The 22,934-nt window shown below is 42.2% G+C and overlaps 1 protein-coding gene across 1 annotated transcript in view; it reads left to right on the top strand.

The window, feature by feature from the left end:
- LOC124172704 overlaps positions 1–22,163 on the top strand; it is a 45,227-nt gene extending 23,064 nt beyond the window's left edge. Inside the window, exons 4-7 of the mRNA XM_046552172.1 lie at positions 730–1,036; positions 8,636–8,796; positions 10,654–13,988; positions 22,089–22,163. Of these exons, the coding sequence (XP_046408128.1) occupies positions 730–1,036; positions 8,636–8,796; positions 10,654–13,929 (3,744 nt within the window). The 3' untranslated portion in view covers positions 13,930–13,988; positions 22,089–22,163. The remainder of the gene's footprint in view (positions 1–729; positions 1,037–8,635; positions 8,797–10,653; positions 13,989–22,088) is intronic.
- The last annotated feature ends 771 nt before the right edge of the window (positions 22,164–22,934 follow it).

Below are 22,934 nucleotides of genomic sequence, written 5' to 3'. Positions count from 1 at the left end.
GTGTGTATATTTAGTACATCTGAGAATATGTTTTAGACTATTTTTCATTCTTCTCCAGGGCTCATGAGGCCCTGTAAAATATAAAATATATTATATATTTTACAGGGCCTAAAAATATATTTTTTCTAAAATATATTTTTATTTCTTATGAGTGAATACGAAGTTTCTGGAAGGTAGTGAACATATCAATGATGCCATGTTGCATTAATTGTGACTTATCTATTATTCATTCGAAGAACACTACAAATACACATTTCTACATGTACATACTACCCCACAAGCCGCCAAAAAAGGCGCGTGGCAGGGGGTGTCATGACAACATCCGTTTACACGTAAAATGGAAGTGCTAAAAAAATATTATGACTAGCGTTTATTAAAGTCCTTTATGGTTCGGGGGAAAAACGGATTCCCATATCTATCCGTTCAGCAAAACATCTCTCTTAATTTATCGCTTGTATCGGACCTGGAAGTATAGTGTGGCTCTAATATTATGTTCTCTGTGTCGCTCTTAAATATATCCATTCTTAATTGTTCAAGCAATCTAAGCCTAGCGCGCAGCCTCCGAGTCTCAAGCGGCTCCCAGTCTAATTCGCTTCACATCTGGGTAACGCTGTCTGTACGCCCGTAGCGGTTTTTGATGAAACTGGCAGCCTTCCTTTGTATTTTATTCTGTTCACGGATTAAGTCTTTCTGCTTATGATGTCTTAAATGATGAAATTATATTTGCAGTCTGGGAGCGGGGAGGCGGTTGGAGAACGATGCCTCATCAGGACGGTTGGACCCAGCACTCTCCCCAATGAGCGGAGGGGCACGGCAGAGGATTGTGCGGCGGGTGTCCAGCTGTCGTCGGCTGCGCACCAAACAGCCTCCAACGGCATTCTCACGACACACTCGAGTGTCCCGTCTGCTGCAGGACACGGCCAGCCTGCGCCACCCTGCGTACCAACTGTGCCGAGCATGCCGACTGCGCCGTCCTTACCTCCGTTCGTACCACCCACGGTGCCTCGCATTCGGAGGCGTACCAAAAAGCCCCAAGGTAACCATGGTTTGTTCAACCGAAGCCTAAATGCCGGTATACACCCATTCGGCCCATTTCAATGACATTTTGAGTGTTTTTTTTTTTTGCTTTTTTTTTTTAGCAACTTATGGACCAAATATTTGAACACACGAGACACAAATATTGCGAAAAATCCACAGAGGAAAAATCATTCGCCTTGACCGGGATTCGAACCCGGATCCCTCGATTTCCGGCCGAGTGCTTTAGCCAGTTAAGCTACCGAGGCGTCATTTTCCCCTGTGGAAATTTGTGGACTATATACCGGACTAGTGTTCAAAGTTCGGGCTTTGCTCTCCGGCTGTGGCGCCATGCGCACGACCTGGACTGCTAGTCGCATAATATGCTCAGCAGTCCATACCACCTTGTCCGGTATAGTCCACAAATTTCCACAGGGGAGTATGACGCCTCGGTAGCTTAACTGGCTAAAGCACTCGGCCGGAAATCGAAGTATCCGGGTTCGAATCCCGGTCAAGGCGAATGATTTCTTCCTCTGTGGATTTTTCGTACTATTTGTGCATTGCCGGTGACTGCGTAAAAAGTAATAACCGTGGCTAGTCCCGTTATACTTAAATAAGGGTATTAATAGTCCTTATTTAGGCCAAGCGCTACCTGCTAGCATAGTACACTGCTATCTGCTTGCAGCCTGCATCGTAGCGGAGCTCATTGCCTCGCAAATATTACACAAATATGTTCCCACACCCCTAATTACCCGCTTGATGAATTCAAGCACCCATTGATTCGTTTGATATATGATGTAAAAATTATCATTGAATTGAGTAAAATTATTAGTTTTTTTGATAAAAAATTAAAAAAAAAATATTTATTGAAGTAAATTACAGTGGAACCTCGTTAAAGCAAGTACAGGCTATAGCGACACCCCCGCTATTACGAGAGATAGCCGATGCACCGTCAATTGACCCTATAATAAGCGTGTTAAAAAATTCGTTTTTACGAGACCCTTTCGGTGTTGGCTCTCGCCATAGCGAGAGTTTCACCGCCGGAAGACTTTCATCAAGACTCCTTAACCTCTGTAATTGCTAGCGATCTGTTAGTAACGAAGTTAATGGAGTGCTCAGTCTCAAATTTATGTGGTAAACTGTCGTTCGATTAATATAATGATTGACGGAACAATGCTTTGCATGATTTTTATTCAGTGCGGCGCTTATAAATTGTTTGAATAGTTAGTCGTTATTTGAGTAAGGAAATTTAGTGATGCAAAAAAACAACGCCTTTCGTCTGGATTTATGCTTACGTTTATCGGATAGATGTTTATCTGTCGCCGCACCACTCCTGTTCCTGTATATCTGTTCGCAACAGGTATATTGGCTATTATTTGCTCCACCTCCGGTAAAGCGACAATTCGCTATAGCGAGTGTTTATTAGTGCACCGTGGGGTGTCGTTATATCGAGGTTGCACTGTAGTCAAATGCCACTTAATGCCAGAATGAAAACTAGATAATGCAACTGCATGGTTATAAACACTTTCCAGACAGTCTGAACATTCATTCGCTGCATGATGCTACAAACAAGCTTCAGAGAATAAGAGTCTCACGGCTAAGGTTGAAGCCAACGATTGCGTCCTTTGGGCTGTGGGTCGGCCTCTGGATAGAGAAATTGACTGCGATGTAATCGAGTTACCTCGAGTACTTAGTTTATTTTGTTGTCTTCATTGTGATCTTACAGCGTCAAATTTTTCATTAATGCAGCAAGCATAGACATGAGACTATTTTTTTATTGTCACAATGGCGTGTAGGTATTTAAGCAGTGTCATTTCAGTGGACCCAGGGCAATGTGTGCAAAAATCTATAACAACTTAACTTTGATTATTAAGAGTGAAAGGAGACTGCCTCAATTTAAAAAAGCAGTCTTTTCATTTCTCATTGATCAATGTTTCTATAGTATATACGAATATCTGTGTTTTGTAACAAATTGAGATGAACGTGTGTGAGTTTGAGTGATTAAGTTTGCACTTTACTTTTTTTTGACGTGCCTCATACAGGGTGTCCCATTTGTCTTGACCACCCGAAATAACTTTTTGTCCAGATGCAAATTCAAAAATGTGTCAAGCAAAAGTTCATTAGCCGTCAGGGGGACATCAATCAGCATGATTGCCTTCCTTGTAGCCTTGTTATTTACAAAGATATGAACAGGAGGAGTTAAAGGAGAGGAAATGAATTGCCGAATAAAAAATATAGGGTGCCATTTAAAAAAGACATACCGCCGTACATATCTTTGTAAATGGTACTTGTTAGCAAGCAGTGATGATATTTAGAGACTTATTCGAATACTTGGTAATTTTGGTTCTCTTTATGATATTTAAATAGCGTTAAAAGGAGTGCTGAAATTACGGAGAACTTAGTTACGGAGAAACTATAAAAAAGAAGGCGGTTTTATTGGATGGAGACCGAAATTTACTAACAAATATTTGCAAAACTAAGCCCTGATGGAGGTTTAAAACAGACCGACACGTTGGATAACAATTTTTTCGCATTAAACAGGATGTCCCATTTATCTTGACCACCCGAAATAACTTTATGTCCAGATGCAAATTCAAAAATGTGTCAAGCAAAAGTTCATTAGCCGTCAGGGGGACATTAATCAGCATGATTGCCCTCCTTGTAGCTTTGTCATTTACAAAGATATGAACATCGGTATGTCTTTTTAAAATGGCACCCTACATTTTTTATTCGGCAATTCACCTCCTCTCCTAAAGACGCATTCAAAAATGTAGCACATTGGAACATTACCATAAACTCAGTGTTATGAAAAATGACTGACACTCTAGCGCTTAGTGCAGGTACGAGGGTATAGGGACTACTCCACTTGCTGACGTTGACGGTGAAAAAATGAAAACACAGTAAAATGCACAGCAGTCATTCAGTCAACCATTGTCCGTCGAAGTGCCGAATAAAAAATATCCCCCTGACGGATAATGAACATTTGCTTGACACATTTTTGAATTTGCATCTGGACAAAAAGTTATTTCGGGTGGTCAAGATAAATGGGACACCCTGTATACATGCCCTGTTCATGTCAGTGTATTGTGTCTGCTGGCAAATAAAATTATTATCATTATTATTCCGAATGCTCCTCGTAATGCCTGGTTTCCGAAGGCCATGCATCCGTGGCTGTGCATGTTAGAGTGTGAACCCTGATTGAATCCTAAATATTTCACGATGTACTGTTTCTGGAAGTAAAGTATGCAATTTTTTTACTCTTTTACTGGTAAGAGAGTAAGAAAATTGCATTGTCATCAAATTATGACCTATCTTGTAAATTTCATCGCTCACGGAAATTTCATCGTGGCACAGAGCTCAGGGAAACATCTCTTAATAATCACCTATCAAATTACCTAAGGACAGAAAGTTTCCTTTGTTTGATAGGGCATTAATAATCTGTATCTAAGCCAAGCGCTACCTGCTAGCAGGTCTGCTCTCCGCCAGTGGCGCATCTATTGGGGGGGGGGAGGATTAGGGGCCTATAGCCCCCCCTTGAATGTCCAATTTACCTTAGATAGAATGGTAATTTTGTTCAGATTCGGAATACTGCTGGGTGGGTAACGAATGACAGCCATTGCCTTTCGTTTTCGTTGATGAAGGAAACTACCCAATAGTAATGTTATGGCAGGAATAGAAGGATCAACAACTTTGCTATTTCCACATAGAAATTTATTGACACGGACCATGGTTTCATTACAGAGTAACATTATTGTTAATGTTACTCTGTAATGGGATTTGCCAGGATAATGTTACAAAAGAATCAAAAAAAGCTGCCCAAACCTCAAAAACGATATTTTTCGAGCCAAGAAGTTGAAACTTCGCGTACGTATTCTCAAAGAAATTGTGCGTAACATTCCAGATTATTTCTCTCCTGTGTTTTCACGTTAACAATACAGTGGAACCTGTTTAGTACGTTTCTGAAGGGACCACAAAAAATGAACGTACTAACCAGGAAAACGTGCTAACGAGGAAAGTAAAAAATAGCAGTCGGGGTAATTGCAATCTGTGGAAAAGTCGTCATAATTACAATTACTAACGGTAGTTCTCGTAGGATCGCCTTCCTGAACTCTTTTCACCTTTAAAATAAAGAAAATGGGCGCTACATTGAAAAACAATACTATGTGAATAAAAAATCACAATTTTTCATAGATTTCCCGAAGACAATTCCATGAAAACGGCATCTTTCTCCCGCGATTTATCCTACGTATATATATTTATAGAAAGAGGACAAGTATAGCTAAGTCATTTCTTCTTTCTCACAGCATACTCAGAGAATATAAAAACAACCCTGAGTATGTCAACGGGTTATTTTTAAACATCATAAAAATTGGACAAAATTATATTAACCTTAAATTACGGCAACAGCCGTACACATTCGCGCTTCTGGAATAAAGCCATATCGATTGTTATAGCGATCGATATATCGAATAATAACACGCAAGATTATTAGATTACGAGGTAATTACAAGAAGATTTTATATTATACAGTCGAAATTTACTTTTAAAATTTGTTTAATATCGTCTGCTTTCGTGCCGAGATCAAGAATTTTTAAGCTAAGCTTCGCGTGGAGATCCAGAGCATCGTCTGCTCCCGCAGCAGTAGTCAAATACGCACGTACTACGTAGCATTGACGTCGTGCAGTACTGCTTTAGATAAAGTGGAAATTGGATAAGGCTCATTTCTTCATCATGATAACTCGTGCGATAGCAACAATTGCCCACTCGTGAAATTTGTGCGCAGTGGGCACTCCAGAGGCTACAGAAGGTGAGGAGCTCGGGGTGGGGAAAATTGGGGCTTCTCATTGGCTGCAGTTTAGTTAGTCAGACATTCCTGATAAATGGCCGCATTTTATTATTCATCACGTCACTAGAATTGAGAAATGCGTTTGGATAAATCACAGTCGGAGAAAGAGATGTGGAATGAATGCAAGAATTTTAATGGCTTGTAATAATTAATTAAATCATGAATTCGGAGCTTTATGACCCTTAAGAAGATACTGGAGAACGAATTGCGGGTTGCGTCACGGCTAGCAGTTGAGCGTACTAACCAGGAAAGCGCAATTTTTTCAAACGTACTAACCAAATACTTTTACCTGTATTTTGTTCCGATGGTACCGGGACCGAGAGAAATCGTCGTACTAAGGAGGAAAACGTACTAAGGAGGAACGTACTAACCAAGTTCCACTGTATGTGTAAAGGCCTGTTTACACGATGCATTAACACGTACGGGTTAATGTCTAAATGTATGAACACGAGAATGAACGCCAAAATGCACCGTGTGCCCACCCAACTTGTGCGAATGCATGAACGGAACATAGAACCTGTTCTAATTTGGTTCATGCATTGGTACATGTTCCGTTCCGGTCCACCAAAATCATTCACGCAAACGTACATTAACTTGTACGTGTTAATGTACCGTGTAACCAGGCCTTAAGTACAGTCGGATCCGGATTTAACGTCTTCGCATTTAACGTTTTTCCACATTTAGCGTTTATTTTTTTGGGTCCCGATTCATTCCCTATTAGGACAATGTAAAAATAATCCGTATTTAGTGTTTCCGCATTTTGCGTTTTTCCGCATTTATGGTCGTAAAAATGTGTGCCGCTCAAGAATTTTTTGCCCGATTTAACGTTTTTTCATGACGGTTCATCCAAATCCTCGTATTTATGCTCATCAACAAGAACAGTCTCATGAAAGTTTACCAAGAGTCGATAGAATCTACCGGGGAACGCTTCTTCAACTGCTATCTTCCGCGAGTGCAGCGCTGCGACCTTCAACTCGCAAGTAGGGTGATTTGTCTTCTCTTAACGTTTCGCTCGCCTTCTGATCTAAACACCAAGCACTTTTTGTATCAGATCCGATCTAATGGAGCAAAATCATCCCTTAATAATCTCTAACTACCTTATCCTTCACTTCTTGAACTTGACTTCGATGATACGTGACGACTGATGACACGAGTTATCCTCCGAGGGCCGCTACAATAATGGTTTTCTCGTGATGTTTTCAATTGATGGCTTATGCCCCTTTCAACTCTACTCCCAAAGGGCAGTCGATTATTAACCCAATATTTTTTCAGTTGGCTACTTTCTCTTTTCAAAAGTGGAGGCCCAATATCAATTGCGCAGTTCACTAGAAGATTCTTTCTTTAATCCATTCCAAGGTCAGTTTCCACGGAGGAACAGCGAAAGAACAGAGGAAGTGTTTCCCCTGTCATGACCGTGAGTGAGAGCATTCTTTCCCTGCGGAACAACATTATTTTACATCGTAATTTAGATATCCCGGAGCCAATTTATCGACATGCGGCTGGTTGATTTCGCTGTCGATTCAAAAATATTTATCTGGTGCTAATTAATGTCAAAAGAGAATGACAATCGGAGTTTTGACGAACTATCACGGGTCATGACTCTAAATAAATTGCTCATGCTGGAAAAAAATCACCGCGTACTCACGGAAGAATAGACGAGCGCGGAAAAATACGAAAATCCGGCAGGTATGCCTTGGTGGTTGACTTCGACATCATATCCCCGACGAAATTGCCAAACTCCAAAGGTACTGACAATTTTTCGGATGAAATCCAGTTCTGTTAAAGATTAAACCTTTTCACTTAACAGAGTTTAGCTAATCGTTATTCAAGGTCCAACCAAATTTTATTAAAAGCTGCCGAGAAACAAGGCGAGTCGGAGTCAAGGTAATCAGCGCGCCGCGTAAGCAACTTCTCCCGGCTCCATTCGACCTGCATAAGGCCGCGGATATATGACAACGAATCTGGTGTTGTCATCGAGTTGAATCACCATCGACTTGTACCCATACTAAAATAATATTCTACTTTTTTGGTTGACCTCGAAATGAAAAATGTGCGCATAGGAGGCTTTTTAAAGGCTCAAAAATCCCTTGTTTCGCCGAGGCAACAGAAAACGTTAAGTTGGCAAAATTCCAGAAAACCTCCCTTTTACTAGATATTCGGTAGTTGAGAAATCGGGATTAGCGATCTTCTGCTGTCCCTTTATTTCACTCATTCCTCATGATTTTTCAAGTACCTACTTACACCTTTTCTTATTATATTAGAAATGCTGTAGTCACCTACTTTTACAGAAAAAAATTCTAAATTTCATCGAGACCACTGAAATATGCATAAAAATGGAATCACTAATGTCCATAATAATAATCCGTGTGGGAATGCTTTTAAGTTGATGTTTTTTAGAATTTTCTTAAAATATTTCATTAAAACAATTGTCATCCTCTCATTACTTATTTTTACTACCCATTTTTTAGCTGATTCCTGAAAAGTATTACCCAACCTTCATAGGGCAGAGAATATTTCATTAAAGAATTTTTTGCTGCATTCAGCACCTTTTAGTTACTTAAAATAATATTTTTTATTCATAAAAAGCCATTCCAATCATTACAGACCCTAAAACCTGAAAAAAATGTCAAGTCCTCATTTAGTGTTTTTCCGCATTTAGTGTTTTAAATTTTGTCCCCCCTGAAAAACCTTAAATCAGGATTCTACTGTATGTCGTTTTCTTTGATGAAGGAAACTACCCCATAGTAATGTTATGGTTTTTTTTGTTATCTGAAGGTGGATCCAACTCTGGTCGCTGTGCAAAGTGCGAGAGGGGATGCTGTGACTTGAATCACGGGAGTGATGACGAGGATGACGTGTGGCTTTCAGGTCCCAAGAGGAAGAGGGCAGCACTGCAGCGTTGGTACTGGGAACTCGAGAAGCTGCGGAACAAATCGGTGAGTGAAAGTTTGATTCTCTTTTTTTTTATTATTGTGCATTACAGTAAGTCCTCGACGTACGAGCATAATGCATTCCGAGACTGCGTTCGTAAGCTAAATTGTTAGTAAGATAACTGGGGATGGACGGATCCAGGATTTTTTCAGATTAGGATCGGATCTTTGATTTTCGGAGCTGCATCTTTCGGATCGGATATTTTCGTATCCAAATGCATTTTCAAATTCCTGACGCTGAGATACCCCCGATGATTGTTCAATCTCGCAATCTGGGAAGAGTCTCACTATGTGCCAGTCGTATTTTGCCTTTTTTTATTTTCCACGGCTGAAATTCTCCCACATAACCTCTGCGAGAGCTTTCAAACAAAACGGTTCACGAGTAGGACAAGAATCGCATGCGACGCTTCTCTCTGATTGGCTCCCTCTTTGATAACTCTTTTCCAGGCACTGTGAAGGAAGTATCCACAGGGTTCCCACTCTACCTTGAAAACCTTAAAACCGTGAATAAGCCGTGAATTTCGTATGCCATGAAAAAGACCTGGAAATAGCCGTGAATTTCACCATGAGACCTTAAAAGTATCTCAATCTTGATTTTACGATCTTAGAACTACGATTGACAGATTAAAAGAGAAATGGATATTTCGATCACATTTCAAGATCAGTCACGCGCAGACATGGCCACGGATTTATCTTGAGACATCTTTAGAAGTGCAATTATTGGTCCGTGTGCCATGATGACACATTGACGTTAAGCCTGCACCAAAGCCGGAAGACATGTAACCAAAGTGTTTCTAAACCCTGGCGAAAATTCAGACACTTCTTAACTTATGTGGCACCCTGATCCCTCTATTCCCTATTTTCCCACCCACAACCTTTACCCGGAGCTGAATTTTGCGAACGATATGTGACGTTAAGAGAGATAGCACGTTCATTGCTGCGTTTGCATTCTCGGTGTCTGTTGCGTTTGTTAAATTTGTAGTTAGCGTGCGGCTGATGATTGTTACGTGATCAATATTACCGCCTAAAATGGTTTATCTACAAACCGTGAATTGGAAGACATTTAGACCGTGAAAACCTGGAAAAAACCGTGAATATTATAATGTAGTTAGAGTGGGAACCCTGATCCATCTTCTCTATTGAAATTCAATGGTGTTTTTTGACTTTCTATTTCTTCCCTGATTAGTCTAGGGAAGTATCGGCACTCCTTAACTAAAAGTTTCTCTCAAATTGAATGTCGTGGCCAGGTTCTTCCCTCTATAACTCTGTTTTCAACATCCCCTCCCCGCTAAATACTCGCTCCATCCATACCTTTTGTCTCCTACATATCTCATCTATAACCTTCTCCTTCTTACCCACCATGCCTAGCACTTCGTCGCTAGAGAAAGACAGAAAATGGTTCGCCATAGACTGAGTACGTGTTGAGTCCAAGACCTTTCTGTGTTAACTTGAAATAATGTGTTGAAAGCACATTATATTGCAAAAAATATAATAATATGTATCTGAAACTAAATTGGTATCAATTAAATATCCTGAAATAAAGGTTTGCTCTGCACCATGGAGCAAGTGAGTGACATCAAGATGGCAGATCACCTCATCCCCTAAGAGAAATATCAAGGGCCATTTTTAAAACCAATTTTGGGAAACAATAGCAATATTTAGGAAGTAAGATATGCCGTCGCATGTTCTCTGATAAATTCTGTGCATTTTGGTACCCCATTTGTAGAGTTTGGTTGCATATAAGTTGAGAAAAAGGTATCTATATTGTAGAAATAATATAGATGGTAGAAAACCACCCTATTTGTAAATACACCCGCAAATATTAACTAGCTTAATTTTATTTCATTCCTCACCGTGTTTTAGGAACAGGAGAAGGACGCTTCCAATAGTGGAACGGCCAGTCTGCCCGTGGATGATGCCGAGTCTGAATTGGAGGGGGAGACTCGAAAGGACGAGCAGAAGGGGACCGGTGCAGCACCTAAGCCACGGAAGAAGAAGCCAGCGGCATCATCTGCGGAGGGTCAATGGCAAGGAGGTATGCCGAAAATTGTGAACGTGGCAAGCGCCGCCCAAGCCTTGTCGCAGATGCCCAAGAAACTGAAGAAGGGAACTCCGTCCGCTTCCCATGTCGGCACTGCTAACATCGCGAGTCCAGGCGAAAAATGTGTCAAAGTCTCGAGGTTGGCGCACGAATCTTCAACGGGGATCAGTTTGGTTGGAAAGGTTGGCAACACTGTGTGTGTCAAGGTGAGCGGCGACGGTGCCGGAGGGAGGAGCGGAGCGCTCATCAAAGCGTTGAAGAAGATAAACGAGGAGGGGAAACTAAAGAAAATCGGCTCCGTTTCGCCACAAGGGAAGGTGGGGGAAGCCGTCAGGAGTGCTGGGACGGTTAGGCCGAAGGATAAGGACCCAAACGGTGGCGGGGATGGCGGGATGATGGGAAACGTGGGGAACAAGATGGGAGGACCCGCTGGAGGCAGCAGTGGAACGGCACCGAATGTGTCCGGAGCAGCCGTGCTCCCCGGCGCGAACGTCGGCAATCAGCGGGTCGTCATGGTGATGAAGCGCACAAAGGGGAGTGAGAGCGGCGATGCAGAGTACAAAGTTGCGTGCGGTTTGTCGAGGGAATTGGTGAACGTGTCGCTGGAATTCGTGCCAGAATCGGAGAAGGGGATTGGGGACGCAGCCAAATCTGCGACAAGCGGAGAGAATAGGCCTCCTTCTGTTGAAACTATCGACCTCACCGCAAGCGGAGAGGATCGGGCTCCCTTTGTCGAAACTATCGACCTCACCACCCGTTCCCGTGTTGATAGTAACGCTGGGTTTAGAGATAAGGTGTCCGTTGGCGGTGGGAATGCGGGGGGTAATGCCAGTATAAAAGATAAAATGACAGCTACTCTGAAGGGATATCTGAAGAAAGTCCCTGAGGTTCTAAAAGCTGAGGAATGCGGCTTTGCGTCGAAGAAGATCAATCCTGTTAACGCGATTCACGCCGAGGCCAAAGAAGTGCCGTCCACGACCTTCCCTGAAAACAGAAATGTGGGCAATTCGGAGGAGAAATGCTGCCGGAAAGTTGGTAACGGGAGCGGGTCCTCCGGTTCAAAAGATCAGAGGGGGCATCAGGGCTTGGAAAATGGCCCGGGGCCTAGTCACGTTGCTCTCGCAGGGCCGAGTAACGTTGCCGTTGCAGGGCCAAGTTTGGGGAGTGGGCACGGTGGAGTCTTTGGGGGAACATTGAGAAACTCGCGGGAGGACCCAAGTGTCTCGGGTACTAGTTTCGGTGCAAGGAGTATGCTCACGGAAACTAAATTGGGAAATACTGGAAACGGCAGCTCTACACTTGAACTTTCAGACCAAACCTCGATTATTAGCGGGAGGACGACCATAAAGTTGGAGGAGGGGGAGCCCGTTGCGGGCAGCGGAAGAATTCCTTCCGTGCAAGACTGTGAAGCTTCCACCTCTTCAAACGATACGCTTGAGAAATGCGTGAAAGTCGAGGATAATGTGGACCTGGCCTGCGACAGTGAAAGTAGGACGATCCTTGTGTCGGGGAAGCGCAAGAGGGGTAGGCCCAGGAAGGGAAGTAAGGAGGAGACGGAGGGAGAGAACGCTGCTGCTGCGGCTAGCGATGCATCGACTGCGGAAGTGGTCGGAAAGAAAAGGGGACGCCCTCGTGGGCTACCCGATGGATATAAGCGCTCCTTGGACAGACAGATAGATGTGTTTGCCGGAAAGCTTGTTTATCGCAGTACGCGAGGCCGGCTGGTCCAGCAGGCAAAGGATACGGCTCCGGTGTACGTCGAGGCGAGTGGGAGAATACTCAAGGACGCACCGAGGAGAAGACGGAAGAAGCCTCCAGAACCAGAAGTGAAGGCTCAAGAAACGAGGCGAGCGGCCGGCAAGATATCCCCGTGGTCGGGAGAGAGGAGTTGCGACACGGATTCGTCCGAGGATGTTTGTGAGAAGGAATGGGACAAGCTGCAAAGAGAACAACCCATCCGTCCCTCCACCGGCGGTTGTGGTCTCATTGAAGCAGATCTGGATGCCGGACTCGGGTCAAAGTGTGGTGCCACGTCAAAACGTAAGGGCTCTGTCTGTGCGAGTAAAGATGGTAGCGGACCATCATTTTCCACGGAACCCGTCAGCTCTTTCGGTGTGTTCGCTGGCTTAATCTCTCCCGACGGCATCAAGAAGGAAGTTGAGGATGACGGTGCCGATGTGGAAGGGAGCGTGGCATCGTCTGGAGCTAACGAGGGCTTGGCCTCGGTTCTACGGGAAAACGGTGTCCGTGCCGTCGGTGGCGTGTCCGTCGGTTCTTCCCTGAGCGATGAGAAGATAGGAAGAAGTGACTTGAGGGGAGTTGTGGGCACGGATGAAAGGTTGGCATTCGAGAAAGTTGCCTGTAAGGTGGAGAGAGACTCCGAAGTGGAGGACGTGGACGGTGCTGCTCTTGAAAAATTTGGTTCGTTTTCTGCTCGCTCTCCTATGCATGAAGATCTGAGTTGTCATAGTTCAAGGGCCACAATGATGGCTGCAGATGTAGAGGAAAGGTGTTTTGTGGAGTCGGAGGCGAAAGAAATGAACGTGAAGATGGAATCGCCCTACGAAGGTCACAATAGAGCAGGCGTTGACTTTGAAACGGTAAGTTTATTCTCCACCTCGAGTTGCCTTTCCTATGACAGTAAGGTGGATAGTTCTAGTGCTTCAAGAACGGTTTCGGACAAAGATGGAAGTGTCGTGCCTGGGTTCAGGACTTGTGAGGGCGAGAAAGGGATGGGTTCATCCTCAGAATATCACAATAGAGCTTCTGCGAGCGTGGTGGAAGCACGTTCGTTCCGTGTAAGCTCATTCGAGGGTGACAATATGCGGGAAGGAGGGTGTAGTGCTTCAAAAACAGTCACGAACATTGACGGAATGAGTAATCAAGGGAAAGAGACTGGTGTTTGTGATGGGGAGGGGCGCTTGCCTTCTGGAGATGGAGAGGGAGAGGCCGGGTGCTCCGAAGAAGGGATGAAAGCACGTGAGGAGAGTTACGGTACGTTCACAGCTACGGGGAGGTCGATGACGAGAAGTAATGCCGGATTGCCAGGGAGGGCAGCCAAAGAGAATGATGGGAAGGAAGAGGCGGAGCATCCGTGAGACATGGTCGCTGGAAGTATGCTTTGCGTCTGTATGGTACTCGGACTGCTTCATTAAAGGTTTGTACTTAGTATTTACTAAAGTTCAATAGAATAGAATAGAATACTTTATTTGCCAAAGGATCGGAGAACAATGAGTAGGTACATGGATTCAGATATATGGCACATCAATATAAAGTATATTCTCAGCTAACCCAAAGGGACTCCTCACCCACACCCGCCTCTTTTCCTGCCTCGCTACTTACTCCTCTCACTTTCAAAAGACACGCGGGTTTTTTTTTACCCTAAACCGCCCCTTTTTTTCACTCTTCTCAACACCCCCTCCTCCCGTTTTGCTATGGTTCTTCCCCACGTGTCGTCATTTTACAGTTATGACTGGAACCCTCCCTCCAACGTGGGTTCTCCACATCCCGTAGTTGTATCTTTTCCCTCTGTCTCTACTCTGTACACCCGTTCCCACCCCCCATCCTCAAAGACGTCAAATCCTATCCTACCCCCCCCTCCTTTCTCAAGGGTATAAAAGGGATTTTCACATGTTCTGAAGTGTCTTGTACCAGATGATGGCTCAGTGAGCCGAAAAGCGTTGTACGCATTAAAAATTCTCGTGGAAAAGTGCTACAATCTTTTATGTACTTAAATATGTCTAACTTCCACCAATTGAAGCCTGAATCTGTTGAACTCAATATAAAGTGGTTGAACCATCACCAGTAATATGGTAATGCCTGCAATGGGTTAGATGTATCAAAAATTTGAAATATAAGTGAAATAATAGTAAATGAGTAAAATCAAATACAATGGGAATGATTGTTAATACAAAAGACTTAAACATTTACAAGTACTCATCACATAGAAATTTGTTAAATGAACGTAGTAAAATTTAGAGGGGAGAAATACCTTCAATTTATCCTTGAAAGCTTTGTCTGTAGCTAAATGTTTTATTTGTGAGGGAAGTTTGTTGTAGAGCTGAAGCCCCATATGTTTAGGCCCAATAGCAGATTTCCTAGTGCGTACGAACGGTTGGTGCAGATCATTGTGAACTATTAGTGAAGGTGGGTGGCAGTAAGCAGGCAGTAATACATTAAAAAAAAAATGCAATTTATTGTCACAAAAATAACTTCAGGCAAACCACAAACCCTGCCAAAAAGTCGACCACGGCACATGGAACTAAGCAGAAGGGGTGAAGGGAATAATTTGGGAAGTGGGAAAGAAAGGGCTCCCAAGCTTACGTAGTTTGGCGGTGTCTGGCGGCGAGGCAGCCCCGGAGCGGCGTTGAGGTGAGAGGGCACAACATGCCACAATGGGCGAATCCCAAGAAAAAAGCCTGGATCTCCTTGCTCTCCCAAATATATAGGGAGCCCGCAATTAGATTCCTTCCTTCACACGACGGACTGGGAGTCGACCGGCTAGGGCTAGTCCGAAGACTCGGCCTACGCCCCGCAGTGAGGTCGTACTTCCACTACTGCTTACAATGGGTTGTTCTCGGATCGGAGCCTCAGTAGACGGCTCAATTGTTTTTTCTGGGGGAGTACTGGTGAACATCTGAGTTAAGGTAATAATTGTTTATGTTGTTTTTGGTGTGAAGTGTGGTTAACAGTATGTACACACAGGGTAATTTCAATGAGTTAAATACCCTTTACGGAAAACAGCAGACTCCCGATCATCCGGCTGCAGTTTATCAGTGTTGCGGATTATCCGTGCACCATTTTCTCTCTCGCTCAATTTTTTCCGCGATCTTTATAAATAAAAAATCGGGCGCAAAATCATCGGAATTATGGCACTAATGCTAGGATACACCGAGCTTATTATTTCTGTTAGAATCCTCTTCGTAAAATGGAAGCGATCGCGTGCTAGCTGCATTCAGGGGAGCACCGTGTTCCTGTTTTCCAAACCTCGCAGTGCACGACCCCACTCTTTGATCACAGATACACAGTACGCAGCAGTTGCGACCGGGGCAACATGTGCGAGATGCGACTACGTGGCGTGGTGCCTGAATGCGTAGTTTCCGACGTCGAGCAGTGGTTTTGAAGCATTCGTCCTAACCACTTGTCTGTATCGGTGATCACCCAGCCAAGGATGTGTGGTTTTCGAAACCAGGCCTTACATGGAGCATTACTAATACAAGTACAACCATGTTATCGCCGCTAAAAAGATCGCGAACTGGAGAAGAAAGTTCTCATTGAGTCCGGGAAGCACTCTTAAATAACAGAATAACTGCGTGAATAATAATATATTATTTGTTTTAGGTAAATCATGAACATTGCAAGACATTTAAGTGTAAGTTTTGGTTATCCATGTTTTCCGATTATTCGTCCCGTCTCTCCACATCATTAGCCCATTAGGATAATTGGGATGTACTGTCTTTCGCAGTTTAGATAGAATGTGTTTGGATTTTTTTGACACATATTATTCTTCGTTGGTGACTGACAATGTAGTTTCTGACGTTGCGCAGTGGTTTTGAAGCATCCGGGCAAACCAATTTTCTGCATTTATGATCATGTAGACACGGATGTGAAGTTTTCAAAACCAGGCCTTGCATGGAGCATTAATAGTATGAGTGCAAACATGTTATCGCTGCTAAAAAGATTGCAAACTGGCAAAGAAAGCTCTCATTGAGTCCGGGAAGCACTCTATAATAACAGAATAACTGCTTAAGTAATAATATATTACTAATAACTTCAGGCTTTACTTTGTGAAACCTCTCCATAGTGGAAGTAAGGAAATAAAACTTTGTAAGGTTCACTGTTATTTAATTATGGGCATGACCCAGGTTTCGTAACTGCGTTACATCGTCAGGTGACTGATCTTGTCTGAGGTATAAATGTATGATGCATGCAAGATCAGTCACCTGACGATGTAACCAAGTTACGAAACCTGGGTAGTGCCCATAATTAAATAACTGTGAACCTTACAAAGTTTTATTTCCTTACTTCTAATAATATATTGTTTGTTTTAGGTAAATCATGAATATTGCAAGACATTAAAGTGAAAGTTTGGGTTATCCGTGTTGTCTGATTATTCGTGCCGTCCCTCCCCCCATCATTAGCCCATTCGGATAATTGGGAGAGTGCTGTATGTACCAACTGCTGTGTATCCACGATCACGGAATGCGACACCCGGCGGGCTCGGGTTCAAATCCCGGCAGTGGCCGAGAATTTTCAGCGACTGCCCGATCCCTGCTTGAGTGTTGTGTGGAGGACATTTCAAGCGCAGCACTCCGTCCGTCGGATGGGACGTTAAGCCGTGGTCCCCTTGGCGCCTTTCGTTAAGAGCAGGCTAATGCCGACGCCGGGTTTCCCTCCACCCTTCCTTCCTTCCACACCCTTCCCTCATGGCGCAAATGACCTCAGCTGTCGGTCGCCTCCTCCAAATGTCATGGAATGCGATCGCACACTGCGAGGCTTGGAAAACAGGAACACAGGAGTGAATGCAGCTAGTGCGTGATCGCTTCCGTTTTACGACGGGGATTCCAATGGAAGTAATGAGCTTGGTGTATCATAGCATTCAAATGCAGTAATTCTGGTGTGTGACGAATCGCAATCAATTTCATCTTATTTGATGCAAGAATCTACCCTGTTATTTTTTTAATCTCTTTTATCCTTTAGAGCATTGAAATCAGCGTGTTTAATAAGATATTTCATATTTTGAAGCCCAAAGATTAAAGTTAGCATAAAAATTGCTGCCGAATGTCAAATAACCCATATAGAAAACTTCGGTTCAATATTATTATCAACTTATCAATTTTATGTTAATAGTAATTAATGCAGTCATTCCGGTGATTTTTCGTGAGATTTATTTTTTCACAAAGATCTCGGAAATATTGAGCGAGAGTGAAAAATCTTGCACGGATAATCCGCAACAATGGATATACCACAGCCTGATAATCAGGAGTCTGCTTTATTTAGAATTAAAGAAGTTTGAATTATCCAGGTTCCACTGCACTTCAACTCTGCACACTTTTTTATAAATAAAAAAAATGGTTTAAAAGCAAAGAAATGTAGTGTGAGCAAGCAGAAATATTTAAAATAAAATTTAAGTGGTATGATGAATGTTTAATATTCTCTAGAAGAGACATTGTGAGGCATCATCATGATCATAATTAGTCAACAATCCTATGATTGGTGTGACGCAGCTCTCCACTTCTCCCTCCTATCCGCTTGCCTTTTCATGGCGACATATTTCTTCTCTTTTAAATCCTTTATTACTCATTGTCCTATTTGTAACTCATTGGGGGCCATCCCTTGCCTTTCTTCCTCCCGACTGACTTTCTACGATTGTCTTCATCAGACCATCGTGCCTCATAATGAGTGGCCAACTAGGTTGTCCCGTCTTCTGCCTAAGGATTTTATGGAAGGCTTTTCTTTTTTCTCCTGCTCTGTTTAGCACTTCCTCATGACTTGAGTGGGAGAAAAGAGAAGCTTCCTAAGAACCTTAAGCAGAAGACGGGACAACTTAGTTTTTAACACGTTGCGTACGGATGGCGAGAATTCTCGTCATTTTTTTCCCGAACGTTCCGGACGGATGACGAAGATTCTCAATTACGATTGTCTTCATCATGCCATCATGACCCAAAATGTGGCCAACTGAGTTGTCCCTTCTTCTGCATAAAGTTTTTAGGAGGTTTCTCTTTTCTCCCACTCTTCTTAGCACTTCCTCGTTACTCACGCGGTCAATCCATTTTATCTCCATCATTCTTCGCTAGCAACACATTTCGAATGCTTCCACTCTTGCCTTCTCTGCTGCTGTCAACGTCCAAGCCTCGCTTCCATAGAGAAACATACTCCATATCGATGGTTAAGTTCTTACAACATGTATCTCAAATTCGGCCGGTTTGAGACGGGTATCTTAAACATAGCGTAATAATATTTAAAAAAATAAAATGCAAGCAAAAAACAACTCTTTGTTTGAAAATGAATGCTTCTTTTTCAGTTTTATGAACTTTTGGGTTTTTAATTTCATTGTACAAGTAAAAAAAAGTTTAATCATTTTTTTTACTCTCCCAAAAAGTTGCTATTTTTGAGATAAGTGTTGTTAGAACTTAGCCATGGATATGCAGCATCTGATGAATTGTTTCCGTACTTCTATGCCTTTTCATAGCGACGTATTTCTTCTCTTTTACATCCTTTATTACTCATTGTCCTATTTGTAACTCATTTGGGGCCGTCCCTTGCCATCCTTCCCTTACACCTGTCCTTCTATGATTGTAATTCATCAGGCCATTGCGCCTCATAATGTGGCCAACTGAGTTGTCCCGCCTTCTGCTTGAGGTTTTTAGGAGGCTTATCTTTTCTCCCACTCTCCTTAGCACTTCCTGGTTACTCACACGGTCAATCCATTTTATCTTCATCATTCTTCGGTATCACCACATTTCGAATGCTTCCACTCTTGACTTCCCTGCTGCTGTCAACGTCCAAGCCTTGCTTCCATAGAGAAACATACTCCATATGTAGCATCTGATGAATTGTTTCCTTACTTCTATGCTGGTATTTTCAGCTGTAAGAAGATTCTTCTTTTTGTAGAAAGCCCTCTTCGCCTGCGCTATTCCACTGTGTATTTCTTTCTGGCTCCGTCCATCGCTGGTAATTCGGCTACCCAGGTAAGAGAACTCGTTCACCTCTTCAAGCTTATGCTTTCCTAGGTTGATGTTTGTTTTAGCCTCCTCTCTTTTGTTGCAAACTAATATCTTAGTCTTCTTTTTGTTGATTTTCAGCATTTATCTGGCCATTGTCCTTTCCACGTTTGTCAACATCTTCTTCAAATCCTTCTCTGTCTCGGCTATGACTGCTAGCTAGAATGTTAATGGACCTTAAAAAGTTAAAGCATACTTATATGTACGTTTAGTTATAATTCACTGCATTCAATTTCCAGAGTAATTTGACAATGTATTCCTCTGCAAATGTTTTATACAACATGAGGGGTTATGAGACACTTTCTTGTCCAATTCTCGTCCAATAATGACGAATTGATATTATTATAGCTGTTGATAGAGCTTCAAAAATCATGAGGCCACATTATGAGGCCATCATGCCTCAAAATGTGGCCAACTAAGTTGTCCCTTCTTCTAGTTTTCAGAAGACTTCTCTTTTCTCCCGCTCTTCTTAGCACTTCCTCGTTACTTACTCCGTCTATCGATTTTATCGTCTTCATTCTTATGTGTAGCACCACATTTCGAATGCTTCCACTCTTGACTTCTCTGCTGCTGTCAACGTCCAAGCCTCGCCTCAATTGGGTAACATGATCCATTAGTGGCATCTGATGAATTGTTTCCATATTGCTTTTGCTATTACTCACTTACTGAATACATTATCTTTTCGTGTGAAATTTTTCTAAGTCTTTTTAAAACATTCAAATAACTCGGACGTCCTAAAAGGCTGTCTAATAAATAACTTCTAGTGCCAAAATTTCACAGAGAAAAAAATCATTTCCCTCGACCAGGATTCGAACCTGGATTACTCGAATTTGCTATGTTTGCTATTCCACCTCAGCTTCAATTGCATTTTATTTAGCTGTGAAGTTTTGTTGCCTTTGGATTAAAAGGCTTCGAATAAAATTGAAAAGGCCTCGAATGTCATCATCATTATTAGTCAACATTCCTAAGATAGGTTTGACGTAGCTCTCCATTCCTCTCTCCCATCCGCAAGCCTTTTCATAGCGACGTATTTCTTCTCTTTTACACCCTGTATTACTCAGTGTCCCATGTAACTCATTCGGGGCCGTTCCTTGCCCTTCTTCCCTTCCGCCTGTCCTTTTACGATTGTCTTTATCAACCCATCATGCCTCAAAATTGGCCAAATAAGTTGCCCCTTAAGGTTTTTTTGAAGAGTTCTCTCTTCTCATCATTTCCTCATCACTGAAATGGTCAATCCATTATATCTTCATCATTCTTCGGCTGCACCACACTTCGAATGCTTCCACTCTTGACTTCTCTGCTGCTGTCAACGTCCAAGCCTCGCTTCCATAGAGAAACATACTCCTTATGTAGCATCTGATGGATTGCTTTCTTAATTCTATGCTTATATTCTCAGCTGTAAGGAGATTCTTCTTTTTGAAGAAAGCCCTCTTCGCCTGCGCTATTCTAATGACTATTTCTTAGTGTCAGGCTGTGCATTCTCATTCCCTGTTAGGACCCACACCTTGTTGCACACAACAGGATATTATCATCCTGTCACCGGTTTGGGCATTATGGGCTCTGGCTCGTTTCTTTTTGAACGCCCCTAGTGCAGTGAAACCTCTATGTGGTGAACCTCTTTACATCGTAAACCTCCATTCTTCATACCACCCCTACGGTCCCATCAGATTTACATGTAAATTTGTAGACAAACCTCTTTGTAGTGAACCTCTTTATCTCGTAAAACTTCCACTTATCATACCAAGGAGACACCCCCGAGACGGCCTAACTACCTCCACAGATTGTACCGAGATAACTAGAGATCATTAATTCAATTAATGACATTTTCATCAATAAATGTTTCACCCATATTTTTTTTTCTTATACACCTTTATTATGTGGTAATTTTCACGTTAACCATTAGTTATGGCTATTTTGTTCCATATGAGAGCATACCTAACTGTAAATAAGAAAAAAGGTATCCAACTATCCTAATCATTTTAAGCGACTGTTGAATTAAGAGATATCACATCGTTTTCTATTCAATCATGGTAAAAATCATACAGTACAGCTCACTTTTTATAATTATTAAATAATAAATATATATGTTCACAAATGCATGCATGTTTGCGTAAACTCATAAATATGATGGTTTAAAATACAGTAGTACCTATCACTGAAACCTCTCTATAGTGAACCTCCATACATCAAATTGCCTAAATTTTGGTCCCCTCCATTACGATGTAAAGAGGTTTTAATGTATATGGGAAAAAAAGGCACTTATGTTTTCATTTTGTTCATATGTACATATCTGTCCTCTCTTTCTCGTCAATTTACGGAACATAGTGCAATGTCACATGATTTTGATTGTGATGGCTCTTGGTTTGGTTTGGAATGCCATACCCCAAAATGACATGACATGAAATTTTTTTACAATGATATAATAAAAAAAATCCCATTTTTTATTATACCATTGTAAAAAAAACTGTTTTGTAACCTTTGTAATTTGTAATGTATAATCTTTGAAAATGTAATTCATAATTTCAAATTTTTAGGAGCAACCCACAGATGGCAGTGGTACATTATCCTCGCCTCGACATTGGACATCCATCGTGGAATTGCAAGAGGAGTCGGAAAGTTCGTCTTCCACAGTGAGATTATTAGTTTAACTATTTTCAATATTCTACCACATAATAAAATAATTCCTCTATGAACTCCAACGGATGTCCATTTCAAATTGTGGAATGATATACTACTGAGAAATTTAGCAAGTTATTCGGTTCTTGTACGTATATGTTTACAATGATCTGGATATTTGATGCGTGTGCAAAGGATATTTAGTCCTGAAAGGCATTTGTGATGGATTTTTTGTGTGTGTCCATTGTAAAGCCTGTATGAAACTTTCCAATTTATTGACCAATGAATCAGCACGCAATACTTTAAAAAATATTGGGCGTTACGTTCCTTATGACACGCATCAATATTTAAACCAATATTGGCCAAAATAGTGTTCGAACAGGGTTCCCACTCAACTGTGAAAACCTTAAATCCGTGAATGAGCGGTGAATTTTGTCTGCCGTGAAAAAACCTGGAAATAGCAGTGAATTTCGTCGTAAAACCTTAAAAATCTCTCAAAATTGATTTTATATCTACGATTGACGGATCAAAAGAAAAATCGATACGTCGATCATTATTTCAAGGTCACATGCAGACACTGTCCTCACGTTTAATTGCACACGTATACTCGAAGCGCTATTATTGGTCCGTATGCCATGATGACACATTGACCTTAAGCCAGTACCCAAGCAGGGGGACTGGTAACCAAAGTGTTCATGAACACTACGCTACCTTGGTTTGACAAGGTTCTAACCGACATTTCTGCAAAATTTGGTGTTTTCACT

Source organism: Ischnura elegans (genome assembly GCF_921293095.1).
Source record: "Ischnura elegans chromosome 13 unlocalized genomic scaffold, ioIscEleg1.1 SUPER_13_unloc_2, whole genome shotgun sequence".
NCBI lineage: Eukaryota > Metazoa > Arthropoda > Insecta > Odonata > Coenagrionidae > Ischnura > Ischnura elegans.
Note: the sequence above shows the minus strand (reverse complement) of the source record. Positions and strands in the feature narration are given on the sequence as shown.